This window comes from Bicyclus anynana, chromosome 3 (genome assembly GCF_947172395.1).
Source record: "Bicyclus anynana chromosome 3, ilBicAnyn1.1, whole genome shotgun sequence".
In the NCBI taxonomy this organism is placed as follows: domain Eukaryota; kingdom Metazoa; phylum Arthropoda; class Insecta; order Lepidoptera; family Nymphalidae; genus Bicyclus; species Bicyclus anynana.
Window position 1 is genome coordinate 18,201,211 of NC_069085.1, and position 14,633 is coordinate 18,215,843.

The window sequence follows — 14,633 nt, forward strand, 5'->3', positions numbered from 1 at the left end:
TACCCTGCGTCAGCGCGGCGACAGTCTATACCTGTGATTTACGTTTTAGTAATATTATTAGTTTGACGAGGGTCGATTTGATCGAGCTCGCTTTCATTTTGATACACTGTTTGTTTAATTTAAATAACTACTATAAGTATTCTAACGGTCTTGCATCTTTTCCAGTGTGAGGGGCGGAGTACTGATGCATTTCTAGCGAGTACCGGGCTCAAAGCAGTTTTCTGTGTAACTAATAGATGTCACTAGCGTAGTGTAGAGGAGACACGGGAGCTGGGGCGGGCCGTGGATCAAAAGCTAAACATATCTTACAGATCGCTTATGAAATAAACTGTAATTTTGCTATTATTATAATAGCAACATTAAACATTGCAATTATAAGTAGGTACGCTCGAACGTATTTTAACGACTCAGAGCAACCTCCGCCCCGGCTTCCATGTGACTAGTTCTTAAGTCAATATAATCTCTATGTGTGAGCGCATGTGTTAGTATTCATGTTGCGGTGCCCACACACGGGCGGCGAAGCCGTTGTAAGTGGTAGAGACATGGACTAGCTTTGGATAGACCCAAATCTCTAAACTGATACAATGAAATTTATACCTACACACTTGAAAACTTAATTGAACACATTATTTTTTTCTCGAAGTCGGCTAAAAAGCAGTAGTATTATCTTTTAACATTAGGATAAGTGGGTTATTAGGTAAGTAGTATCCTCTGACGAATTCACTTTAGAGATTTGTTCAATGTCAAAGTGTTAAGCTTATTACCGCGTTCACCTTGCGTTCGATGGGTAAATCCAAATTGTCGGTCTTAATCCTACTAATTGCTAGCAATTGCACGTGGACGCACTAAACGCAATGTGGACGTGTTAGTACAAGCACTGAGTACGAGTAGTTAGGAGAATATTATTACTCGTACCTATATGTTTAAAAGTTCTTAGTCTAAGAAACAACCTCGAAAATTTTATCATTCGCCGGGCACCCGTAGCATTCCGTGGGGATGACTGGGTCAATTAATACATATGACAGTATTACAGGGCAAATGATTAAAGGAATTTATACGGCGTACGCTGCAAACCACCAACGGATATATTCGAATACTCTATACATAGCCCTCGACACAAAACCTGCTTTAGAAACTGCCACTACATAGCATAGCATTGTTGTTCTAGTAACAGTTTGTATTTCATTAAGGTGAAAAAATATATAAACAAAACATTATTAATTTATTATCACTGCTAATTTTGGAAAGTTTCAAGAGTTTTTTTACTACATATTAATTTTCTTGTCCAACTTTCTACCTACCATGGTTATTAATTTACTAAAACAAGCGAATAACCATGACTGATCACTGAGTAAACTCGCTTGTACTACAAGACATACAACGCTATTACTTCAATGTGCCGCCAAAGAACCTGAGATATGGTTAAGCTTAATTTCACCACCCATTTCAAAATCCCTTTACACCGAAATAAATTGATGAAAGCAATGCACGACAAAAGTGTATATGAAAACGAAAGTGTAAATGAAAAAATATACGATATTTTAATGATTTTCTTAAAATTTAAAGTTTTGTGTCGTGGTCTCTCGGACTAATATACCTAAGAACATTTTACATAATTGCATTTCTTGTTAATAATTTAATGTTACTTACGAGACCGTTGCTTGTAAATAGTAAATGATGACATTTACTATTTTGTTTTATATATATAGTTTTAATTCTTTACTTTTACTGCTTACTAGAGAGGTCCATTGGTGCTTTGTATAAACGTAGTAGAGTCCAAAAAAAGATTATTGTATGTATTTTTGTATGTTTTAAACTTTAAAACTGTAAATGTTGAGATGTGAATGATTGTTTTCGGTTTAATTTTCGAATTATCATGTAAATAGTGCATAACTTTGTATATAAGTTATTATGTTAAGGTGATGTATGGCGGCCATCTTGAAAATCCTTTCCATACTATTCTTACTTTTATTTTTACAAGGTAACTTATATTTTATAACGTAAATACGAACATGAAAATCGACAATGTTTTATTAATTTGCGTTGTATAATACCTACATAATAAACTGCCACTAAATTATAGTATACAAATGTAAAGTGATTTTTAAGATCTTCGTAGCATCGCCAATGTATTAAATGGTTATGGTGACATGCGCCTGTTGTCCACGCATATCGCGTCATTAAATTATAATTAATTAATTATCAATTAATTAAAATTATATCCTTTTTGTAATTGTCTTTAAATTAAACTCTAATTAATTAATTAAATTTGAAAAAAAATGTTTAATTAATTCAAATTTAATATAGTATAAAATAAAAAATGTAGTTGTAATAAGTGTGTTTGTGCAGACAACAGGCTATATGAATGTTAGTCCTAGTATCCACTGAATAATAGATTTTATATCATCTGAATGACTTTATGTAGCGAAAAAAATATTATAATAACAATGGACATAGACAATAGAAACCTAAGTTGAATTTCTTTTTTCAACCGAAGTATTTAAAGATAAACAAGTTTAACAAAAGTATTTTAATAAAATGGGCAAGACATATAGAAGCATGCATGCACAAAGTCGTGATCGATGTTATAGAATACTTACAGTGTACAAGTATATACATAATATAACAGTGGGTAGTAAGACTAAAGTTATGATTTTAACATTAGATAATGTTTATTCGTGAGACCAAGGCGACATTACATGGCGGTACATTTTTTGATAAATTTATAGATATATATAAATAATATATAGCATCACAAATTAGACAATCCAGATTCAGAACTTAATTTATTAAATTCAGAAATTAATCTAGAAATTAAACAAATTTTATTTTGACTTTTTGTCAAATATGTAGTTAATTGATAAAAATTCAAAATAAAAAAAATACTTGAAGTTAATTTCTCTTTTAATTATTCATGCAAAAATATTATCTGAATTGTAATTGAAAATGTTGCATACTATCAGTTCACCTGAAATTACCTAAAACAATAAAAAAACTGAATTCAGTAAGCTGAACACACGCACACAAACATTAATTTATAACGCTATGTAATGTACCCTCAGCCTAAGGACTACAGCACTGATGTAATAGAGCAAAGATTATATATTATTATTAATTATAAGTAATTAGCTATTAATAAACTAGTTTAAATATTAAGATGTTAATTCTTTTTTTATTTAAATACAATCGAATGCTACATATTTAGTGTGCCATTTACTGTGTGTAACTTTAGTGTTTAACTATATAAGCGTAGCCTCCAATTCGATGTTATCAAATATCATAATATTTATAATTAATTGGATCAGTTCTGCCTGATGCAAACACCTTTTCTATAAAATAGTATGAAGATCCGTCATAAAAGTATTTAAAAATGCTTAATATATTTGAAATTATATTATCACCAACAACAAATTTAAAATAAATACAATTTAAAAACTAAATTTGGAAATCTCTGGAAAAATATTTTTTTAAAGTTTCCTTTACATGCAAATCGTACTTACAATCTAATACTTACTCCTTTATGTTATCACGCATCTTTAACTATTACAATCACAATACCTAAGAAAGATTTAATGACGAAATATTTAAAAATATAAATATTTTATTTTATGACGAACCTTTAGCTATTACTAAGTAAGCTCAAACCGACGACATGAGCTTTCTTGTACTTCAGATTTCAAAGTTTGGTAAGAAAAGAAACGATATCCAAATAAAAAATTCTGATGTATTAGGTATTATATTATAGGTTACAATTTCTTTAAATTCTATTATTTAGTACCTATTCGGTTTTATAATATCAACAGAATCAAACAAACTAAACTAAGCACGAAACTCATGTCAATGTAATTGAGACACTTTTTAAGACTTATTTTTTTTAAATCATCCCTTCCATTTTGTACTATACTGGGACCATTCAAACGATATAACACGGTATACATACAATATATACAAATATACAGTTATAAATTATATACAAACGTATAAAATACAACATTTACAACAGATTTAAGGAAAAAATACTTTATATACAATTTTCATACAGTTTTCCTATACAACAAATTTACCTACAAACATAAGTCCAATAGATAAGTGGCAACCGTTGAATCTCTTCAATCGGGTCTATTCCATATACAAATTACACAAATTAATATTTTATATCTAAATATATACATTATTTATAAATCAATTAGGTATGAATGAATTTTTATATTTATACGTCAATTCACTGTTAAAAATTAAAGTTTTAAAACTCAATAATATTAATTATTATTATTCATAGGCTATGCTTTCTACTCAAAATATTTATTACTTGTTGTTTCGTTCCAGGTTGACTTGTTCAAATAAAATTTAAATATAATTGATTACTATTACCTAACATATGTTATGTAAAGTCAAAGAATATCTGGAACGAAACGACAAATAATAAATATTTTGAATTATATACCTATGAATAATACTATATATTTGAGTGAAAAATACCAAATATATTGTTGTTCAAAATTCAAATATTGAAATCTTTTTTCAACAACCTTCCAAAAAACTGTTACTATTTTAATACATAATATTTAGATCTACTTTATAGTGTAAAGTCAATATAAAACTCATTCAAGATTTTGACAACATTGATTAAAGTATTCGAAACATTGATTCGATTCGGTCGACGGGAGGGGAAGGACTGTGCGGGTATGAAGTCGTGCGCGCGGGGCAGACCGCAGAGGAAAGGACTGCTTGGGTATGAAGCGGCGCGCGGGGCATCGCTACCTCCCTTCCGTTTCCCGCGAACCATCGGGAATGTTACAAACGAATTTGCCAAGCTATAGGTTTGATTATTTGGCATGTTTTGTTAAAAGAAAGATTCGCCTTACTTTTAGTACTTACTAAGTACCTTGAGAAATTTTAACTTTCAATATTTCGTTTTGCACAAATTATAATAAGTAATATCCATTTAAATATAAAAAAGTTGCGAAAAACAACGAATAAATACGTGTATTGTATTGTTAATAGTTTATTAAATATGATACCTAGATAGTTGTTGGAATTGAATCTATTGAGTTTTTTTTATTAAATATTGCATCGTATTTTATGATAATGTTTTTTTTGTTATATAATATGTATAGAACGTCCAAATTCCACGAGGCCAAAGCGAGCCGATTTTATATAAAATATATGTATTTAAAGCCAAAATTAGAACATCACACACTTACACAATATATACAAAAATCGTAACATAACTTGAGACAGCCCCGTAATATACTTTTAATATTATAATTTATGACGTCACACTTCAGTTTAGTTTAAAAAATAATTCAGTTGACGTCCCGAGATGACTTATTACGAATCGCTTTGTATTGTCTGTGAATGAACTGCCTCGTTGCTAGTTGGTCCAATGGTTAGCCTATCTGTCTTCGGATCTAAATGACCTGAGTTTGACTTCTGGGTCGGGCTATGAAATACTAAACTTTTTTTCAAAAGTTCAATTAAATTCAAGTCAGAATTTTCAGTGCAGATTCTCAGCTGCTGTTATCCAGTTGGTGGTTACGGCTCCGTGCCTCAGAGAGCACGTGAAGCCTTATTTATCATTAACATCTTATCTTGATGATCATTAAAATGAGCAAAAATCACCTTCCTGGGCCAGCAAATACAAAAATCAGTGCTGCATCTTTTTTTATTGAAAATATGCGGTAAAATGCTGAGTTGGGGACTTTTTCTAGGTTATGCCACATATTACAGGGAATTCTTTAGTGCTCCACTGTTTGAGTGGACAGTTAAGCCATAATATAATTTAGATTTTATGTGATATGTGGCATTACTTAAAAATAAAAATCTTTCTTTCTTTTCTTTTTTTCTTCATACGTATTTGAGCAGCGTTATGGGCGTTAAGCTCCATATCCAGCCGGTAAATAAGGCTGAATAATGATAATTGTCTGTGACTTAGACACTTTTCTATGCATAAGTCGTTCATCAGTGCCAGCTTAAGATAACTTGATATTGTATCCAAGGCCGTAAAATAAATTTTAAAAAAAAAAACTTGATGCTCGAAGCAATTATTAAATTATTTCTTTGTAAGTCACTTTTATAATGAGGGGCACAATTAAGCCCTCATCCTTAAGTAAGTTACAAAAAAATAATGAAAAAAAAAGTTATAAGTAATTTAAAACGCCCAGATTTATCGTGTGCTTGTTTTTCATTTCACGAGCGACTTTGGTGCCTCTGTAGACGAGACGCCCTAGGCAATTGCTTAAATAGCTTAAAGGCTTACGAGTATCTAAGTCTGAGCTTCACAGACACCACAGGCTGTAATGCGAGGTAAACTATTTACCTTTAAAGAACATTCGCACTAAAATGAATTTTCATTAAAATTAAAAGTTTAAAGTAAAGGGTTATCTCAAGTTATGTGACGTCATAGCCGTCAGTCTTCCATTTTTTTATTTTAATCTAATTTATAAGCAAACATAAGGCACTAAAGTAAATGCATTTGATTAAACTAAGAACTGAAGAACCTAGCGGCACTGAATGCAGTGAAATAAATATATATGAGGTGAAAAAGTGCAGTGTACCAGCGAACTATAATATTGTGTGTGAAATGGCAAACTAGTGCAAGCTATTTTGTGTTTTACGAACTATACAGTAAAGCTTACTATTGCATGGACGATATGCGAAAGATATTATGTTGTGTGCATAGATCTCTAGTCGGTCTTACTTGGATGCAACTTGCCGAGGGTTATGATAAGCGTCTATATGTTATTTGTTTTGATGTATTTGATTAAATGTTATAAAAAAATATTGGAATTTTCTTTCCTCACACCGTTACCTATTTCCATACAAAAAATCATAATAAGTACCTGAACACAAAAGTTATTATAGAATTTCTATCCTTTATATCTTTTGACTGCCTCCTATGCGCGGTGGATTTACAAGACGGAGGTCCTGGGTGCGATCCCCGGCTGGGACGATTGAGATTTTCTTAATTGGTCCAGGTCTGGCTGGTGGGAGGCTTTGGCCGTGGCTATATACCACCCTACCGGCAAAGACGTACCGCCAAGCGATCTAGCGTTCCGGTACGATGCCGTGTACAAACCGAAAGGAGTGAAGTGAGTGTAAATGCGTCTCGACTTTGATGGTAACAGATTGAAAATTTTATCCACCTCCAAATTAGGATCACCATTCTCACTATACGAAGACAACAATAACAATTATTGTTGAAAAATATGTAAGTTACGGTCACATATTTACAATGAATTTCGGAAAAAAATCAAGTGTGTATTATTCACTCCAATTGTTTTTTAAATTCTCGCTTTTTAATTTAATTTTTTTCACATAAGAAAAAGGCAAAGGTATTACACCGTAAAGGATGTCCCATGTCTTCAAATCTCGCTCTATTTGCAACTCAATAAAAATTAAATGAAAAAATAAACGCATTCCACAGACAAGAATGCTGCATTTAATTCCAATTTAAAGTTTTTTATTTATTTTCCAAAACAGTTAGGGCCTTACCTATAATGATTCTATTTTCGAATAAAACCTCCTCCGTTTTATAGTAGGCTAGTACTTGGCTAGTACTCGTAACAGACAAGAATTAAAAAAACAAAATTACTTTGGCCCCTAGAGGCTAATATGCTTGTTTAGCCCCGCTGTGGAGTGGTAATATGACAGTGTTTTTGAGCAAGAGTAGTGAAAAAAGTATTTAAAAACCTTTGAAACACTGACCGGTCTAATACTCCTTCATCTGAAGGTTGCCAGTGTAATTACTTGCACACGTATCAGGCGTAACACCTGCTTTTAGAGGAAAATAATATGAATCTTCATACTCCTGTTTTCTTCATACTGACGAATCCTATAAATCCCCAATAGGTAGCTTGGAAAATAAAAAACTCAAAAGCACCTTCAAATCCTTCATTTAATTGATTCTATTTATACAAACATATATAATAACAATTATATTATACTAGCCTGATTTACACCAATTCTCTATAATTTAACCTATCGCCCCCGACTCTTACAATGTAAATAATATATTTATTGACAAAATAATTAAATTACGATATATATATTCGCTATATACCTAGATACGAACATAAACTGAAGGTACAGAATAATACAAATATGATCATTAGGATGGCAACCCAGGCGGGGAGAGTACCTGCAAACAAGGAAATAAACAAATATAAAATACTTGTACGTACTTACAACATATTTTTCAAAAGTTAAAAAGAAAACCCTTTAAGGGCAAATCACCATAACAACTTTTATCGATATTAAAATTTAATTTCTACCTGATTTAGTGTTAAGTATATTTTTATATAACAACTAGCAGACGCCACGCCGTTTCATAGGACAGTTCGTGTTTCCGTGGAAAATTAGGGGATAAATGTACCATATACTAATGTATTGCTAAAAGAAAAGAAAGCCTTATTTTGGTAAAGAATTTTCAAGATCGGTTCATTAGAGATTAGCCCCTACGACCTCCAAACTTTACCAGTTTTAATTAACCAGTCAATATTACAAAAGATTTATAATGACCCAGAAAACCATTGCCTGTAATATGTTAAAGGCAATAGTTTTCAGCTTAACATTACACTTTGCAGCACAATGCAATGGTCTTGAAAGACATTCTGTGAATTACACATTCTGTGGCACGCCCAGCGTGTTCTATCAATATTATGTATTTAAAACAGATCAGATTTTCTATTGAAATAATCAGCATGTGTAGAGTTTTGTCCCCCATATTCATAAACACAGAGTGATAATTAAACCTTATTTCTATCAAATTAAAGTGCATCTAATTCTTTAAATGAAAGTGCATCCAATCAATACTGATTAAAGTCCACATTACATTGAAGAAATTCGAGGTTTAATTCTTAATCAATGTTTATAACTAAGACTGTTTGAGTTAAAAGTTGAAGTCGGCACAGTGTTTTCCACAGAATGATAACTTTTTATTATAGATTTGCTCACACACCTGGGCACTACACAATGCGGGTTAAAGACTAGTGGGATTAGTACCTCCTATTGATCTAAGATCCCGCACCTAATATTTTAAACCAAACGAAATCATTTATTATCACTATCATCAACTTTAACAGCCGATGGACGTCCAATGCAGGACATAAGTCTCTCGCATGGACTGCCAAATACAGGTCTGGAGCCGCAGCATCCTGCTGCTCCCTGCAGCGCGCTCGATGTCCCGGACAACACACTATACTGACCGGGGTAGGGCAGCGTGTGCACCACGAGCCGGTTGTCGACGGAGATGGACAGCAGCGCGGCCTCGCTGCGGCCCTGCAGCGCGCCGCCCGCGCCGCCCTTGGCGCCCACCCACTGCAGCCCCGTCACGAACATGCCGTGCGCGCCCGACACGTGCAGGACGCGCTGTGAACAAACACAAAATAAATAAAAACAAAACAAGCATTTTTGATTTCTACACATTTGATACTACCAGAAAATATTAACAATTCACGGATTCACCGTGCAGGTGCCGGCTCCATCGCGTGGCAGAGAGAAAATCTCCGAGTAGAGTCCTGCACTTGTGACCAAAAGACGTAGGGTTAAAAAATTCCTTAACAATCGATTATGACTCCCCTTCTCCGCTCGTGTTGTTCTCCCTACCTAGCCAAATTTGGTAAGCAGCTTTGGATAGCCGTTCTAGTTTGACGGCTCGACGACTCACCTGCAAGCTGAACGCGATGTAGATATCCACGGAGCCGCTGAACATGGTGCCGACGCCCACGAAGCGGCCGTCGTCGCGCACGGCGAGCGCGGACAGCGACTCGGCGATGAGCACGGAGCGCTGCAGCTGCCCACTGGTGGGCTCCCACAGCTGCAGCAAGCCCTTCTGCTTGCCCGAGCGCGCCAGCGGGTTGGCGATCGTGAACATGCGGTACGCGCCCGCCTTGTCCTCTATCTCGCCGAACCTGGATATTTACATTCTTTAAATTTAAAACAAATCAATAGAACTCATTTTAATGTATCAATAAATTGTACTTCTTCTATCAGTAAAAAAATTGGTTGTCTGTAAAGTCCGTGTACAGATGAATAATTTTAGTTGATAATGTCATAAGAGAACCAATGATAAAAAGGAGATGGCCCACTCATTCATCACTCATCATTCAGAGAAGACTCGTGCTCATCAGTGAATATGGGTTGTGAATGATGATTTGATTACATTTCACCCTACTCTGGCGATGCAGGACACTTTTTCATGGATGCAGCTGGCGTTTATGGATTTAGTCACGTCAATAAGAATATGACCAACACGGACTTACTTGCACCGTCGGAACAGGTACTTGGTGCCGTTGGGCGGCTGGCACGTGAGGCTGAGCAGCGGCGGCGCGCGCGCGGCGCAGCCCCACAGCAGCGCCTGCCCGTCCTTCGCGATGCTCACCAGCCGGCTGTCGCACGGGCTGAAGTCTAGGTCGTCCAGCTGGAACCGTGACACCACAGTATTAGCCCTCCAGGCCGAAATTCATATTATTCTAGCATATGTGGCATCTAATTATTGGATTAGGCTATGCAATATTGAGATTGGCTTTGTTCCACAAAAGCCATAGTAATATTGACCCAGAATTATGAAGTTGGTGGTGTTACATCCCTCTACCTCAAAGAGGATGCTGTTGCTGTTGGTATCCTATTGGTTGCAAAGTTTTAACATATTATTACAAAGTTAGACCTTATTAACTTTGTAATATTATGTTATTACTAGTAGACACCGCGCGGTTTCACCCGCGTGGTTCCATTTGGAATATGGGGTTAAATATTACAGGGATAGCCTATAGCCTTCCTTGATAAATGAGCTATCTAACACTGAAAAAATTTTTCAAATCGGACAAGTAGTTCCTAAGATTAGCGTGTTCAAACAAACAAATACACAAACTATTCAGCTTTATAATATTACTACAAAGTACAAAGACTACAAAGTTGGATGGTGAGTATAAGCTCCAACCCCCCTATATACTGAAGCTAGGCCCTGTAGTAAGCCTCGGAAATAGACTGAAGATAATGACAAATTTCAGCCATAATAGTCAATGTCATCTTGATTTCAAGATAACAAATCATAATCTAGTTATTTTAATCAAAAACAATAAATACATATTTGTGGTTGAATAACCTTTATTATGTTATGTTATAAGGGCATTGCAAGGCCTGCATACAACCTTACAAAGTATCAATGGGTTGTGCATTTCCTGAGCTCATCTATCTATACTAATACTAGCTTGCGCCGCGCGGTTTCACCTGCGTGGTTTCCATTTCCATAGGAAGGCGGGGATAATATATAGCCTATAGCCTTCCTCGATAAATGGGCTATCTAACACAAAGAAATTTTCAAATATGAGCAGTAGTTCCTGATATTTAACCAAACAAACAAACAACCTCTTCAGCTTTATAATAGTTTGTGAGCTTGTGAGGTTTTAGATTATACTTTGTGCCATAAACATTGGCATTTTGTCCCCTTATTCACATAGGTATATAAGCTGTGAAAACTGTGAGGTTCTGCTAGCTAGTAGCTAGTAGTAGTCTGTTAAAAAGCCTCAACAGTATAAAGATTTATAACTAAGTTACCTCTTTGGTGTGTCCTTTTAGTTCAAATAGTAATTGCATTTGTGGAAACGACCATATCCTGACTACTCCATCTATGCCACCTGTTGCCATTATTTTACCATTATGACTAATAGTTACCACCCTCTGTAGGGGATCATTCCTGGAAAAAAATTATCAATATTATAGTTTCAGTAGTTTTTTAAATATAATGTAGGCTTTTTCATTATTAACATAACACTAAACACAATTTTTTTCAATTTATTAAAGCAAAAGAACACTCATTAATAATTATTTATCAATTACCAATCTATACTAATATTATAAAGAGGTAAAGTTTGTAAGTTTGTAAGTTTGTCACATTTTTTAAATGGGGTAATCTTCGGAACTACTGGTCCGATTTTAAAAATTCTTTCACCAGTAGAATGCTACATTATCGGGGAGTGCTATAGGCTATATTTTATATTGGTATCATATATATTAGCCGAGTTATCACAGTTTTTGTCATACAGGTCGGACTGGAAATCCTCTTAAACAGACTTATTCGCATGCGCTGCCTTAACTATTGTGTAAAATTGAAATTAATGTATGGAGACTTTATGTATCTTTAAAAGTTCTACAAAAAAGTCCGCGACACCATATATCTATCTTCTATATATTAGCAGATATAGTACCTTTTGTGTTTTAAAAATTAATAATTTTATATACTTAGGTTTACGTCATTATTTATACAACTAAACTTTAATCCTTATTAAAATAAATTATTTAATAATCACAAGGATATTATGGAGATAAGATTTGCCCTTTACAGTATGTTAATTACTTTAATAGTTTCGGAGATAATACGGAGATAATACAAAGTAGGGGTAGGTTTGGGGTAGGGGTAGGGTAGATGTAGGGGTTGGGTAGGGTAGGGTTGGGGTAGTGGTAGGGTAGGGGTAGGATAGGGTAGGGGTAGTAGTAAAGTTGACATCGAAATTTACGCGGACGAAGTCGCGGGCGTCCGCTAGTTTACATATAAAGTTGAAAATTGGCAGGGAGGTAGTTTATACTTAGTTGATGTCTGTTTAAAATGGAATTTATGAGAGGGCTAGATTAAGGATGTCTGAGAGTGGACATAGACCTGGATGTCTGCTAGTTTTGCTTAGTTGAAAATATAGATGTAAAAATTGAATAAAAACATATACCAAATCAAAGATGCACTTACGCAAAATCTGTCTGTACACTATCACATGGCCGTATTTCAAAGGACATCCTTTTATCTGTTCTATGATTCCTTTTCTCCCTTTCCATTTTTGAAATGTTGTCATTTTCCGATACTGTGCGACGCCGGCGTACCAAACCATTCTCAGCTCTGAAACTCCCTCGTCTCATCTCTGCTGCATCCACCATCTTCACATTCACTTTGTATAACTGACAATGGCTTTCTTGACCAGCCGCAAGGTAGATACGGTTTTGAGCATTTTGTATGGAGCATGTCATCACCACATTGGGCCCTGTTTCATATCTCATCACCTCTTCTGCTACAAATCGAGTTCCATTGTGTGATAGTTCAAATATTTCCTGGAATATTTAGAATAATGTCACCGTAATAAATACAATAACAAATATGAAGTGCATTATCTGCAACAAATTAAATAAAATAATGTGTAAAATGTATAAACATTTACATATAATAACATTTAAAATAGACTTTGATACATATTTTCTCCACTATTTCCCCCTCCCTCTTTACAGTATTCTCTCATAGAATTCCTTATGAATCATACACAAAAAGAAATTTTACAATCAGATAGGAAATTCCAGAAACGAGTATATTGATACATACATAATAATAATAATAATAAAGCCTTTTTATTCCAATATCCTCAGTTTTTACATTTTACATTGTGTTAGTAATCGAAATTTTTTTTTTTACAAATGTACTTATAATATAGTGTTGTTAATGTTAGTGTTTAACTTAGATTTAAATTATTTGGGATATGGACCCCATTTTGGGTATAGGCCTCCCCCAACCTTTTGGGATGATACATACATAAATTAAACAAACTTTTCTGTTTTACAATATTATATATAGCAATGTATAATTGCTATAATTGCTATAAAATGGCTCTCATTCCCGAGTCCTCAAATCCCTAGTCACTACAATGTTAAATTGCAAGCAAAACTTAAGGCGCTTTAATAGAATGTCAGGGTGTTCAATTTTGTACTCTACGCTGGAAAATCGCAGTGTTAGAGTTAACTTTGGTAAACCTTCCCTCACTCTCAAAAGCCTAGCTCTGTGGTCGTAAAATATTACACTAAAGGAACTCTAATATACAAATGTTCTATTGCGAATACGTAAATATATTACGTAAATAAAAATACACACTGGAGGGTGTGTTTATTACAAAACTGCTGACGCGTGTCGAAATAAATTGCTACATTACGTGCTCATGTTTTGCCTGTGAAATCAATGTCAACACTTACGAATCCATTCGCTACGCCCGTGTTGGATGCTCCTCCACCTCCGGCAACGAGGACGTGCCGATTCGTGAGGGTCTGAAGTGTGTAGAGTGGAAAATCGACCTTCGCGAGTAACCCATCGCATCTATTCGGAGACATCTTCACTTATAACATCTATTTTTCGCACTTTACACGTCGACACAGATAGGAAAACACTACCTTGGCATCGAATATAACCACATTAGTTCATTTTCTAATTAATCATAATTGATATTTAAAGTAATATGTTTAAAACAAAGCATTTACAATCCTAAACAACTAACTGAGCCCCACGGAATTTCCTACTTCCAACATGACAAAAGTCAAATTGACAGTTTCGTCTAGGAAACAGGAACGTCATAGACAAAGGAAAAAATAGACTTTGGTCTTTTTCGATCACTTTCTTTCGTCATAAAATGTGTTTTTTCTCTACAGAGACAAAAATGACGTTTCATGTGTTGCCTGATTTTTATATGATGTAAATAGGGACGTCACAAAATCGATATTCAGGAATTAAATGATTGCATAATATCGATTTGTCAGATATGGACCAAAAAATTTCATAAAATAATTTTCTTTTAATTGAAATAATTATTATCGACGTAAATATTTAACTA

At 34.3% G+C, this 14,633-nt stretch overlaps 2 protein-coding genes across 7 annotated transcripts in view; one reads left to right on the forward strand and one right to left on the reverse strand.

Annotated features, from left to right (window-relative positions):
* The window catches only part of LOC112049338 (nuclear factor of activated T-cells, cytoplasmic 4), a 137,080-nt gene extending 131,009 nt beyond the window's left edge, over positions 1 to 6,071 (forward strand). For all 6 annotated transcript variants that reach the window (XM_052891202.1, XM_052891204.1, XM_052891206.1 and 3 more), the window contains one exon: positions 166 to 6,071. In XM_052891202.1, coding sequence (XP_052747162.1) covers positions 166 to 170 — 5 coding nt within the window. In that variant the 3' untranslated portion in view covers positions 171 to 6,071. The remainder of the gene's footprint in view (positions 1 to 165) is intronic.
* A 1,808-nt stretch (positions 6,072 to 7,879) lies between these two features.
* LOC112049347 (prolactin regulatory element-binding protein) lies at positions 7,880 to 14,375 on the reverse strand. Its single transcript, XM_024087203.2, has 7 exons — positions 14,002 to 14,375; positions 12,740 to 13,095; positions 11,557 to 11,695; positions 10,263 to 10,420; positions 9,668 to 9,911; positions 9,207 to 9,369; positions 7,880 to 8,140 (listed from the first exon to the last, which is right to left on the reverse strand). The coding sequence occupies exons 1-7, from the start codon at positions 14,134 to 14,136 to the stop codon at positions 8,055 to 8,057; spliced, it is 1,281 nt and encodes a 426-aa protein (XP_023942971.1). The 5' UTR covers positions 14,137 to 14,375; the 3' UTR covers positions 7,880 to 8,054.
* Positions 14,376 to 14,633: the final 258 nt, after the last annotated feature.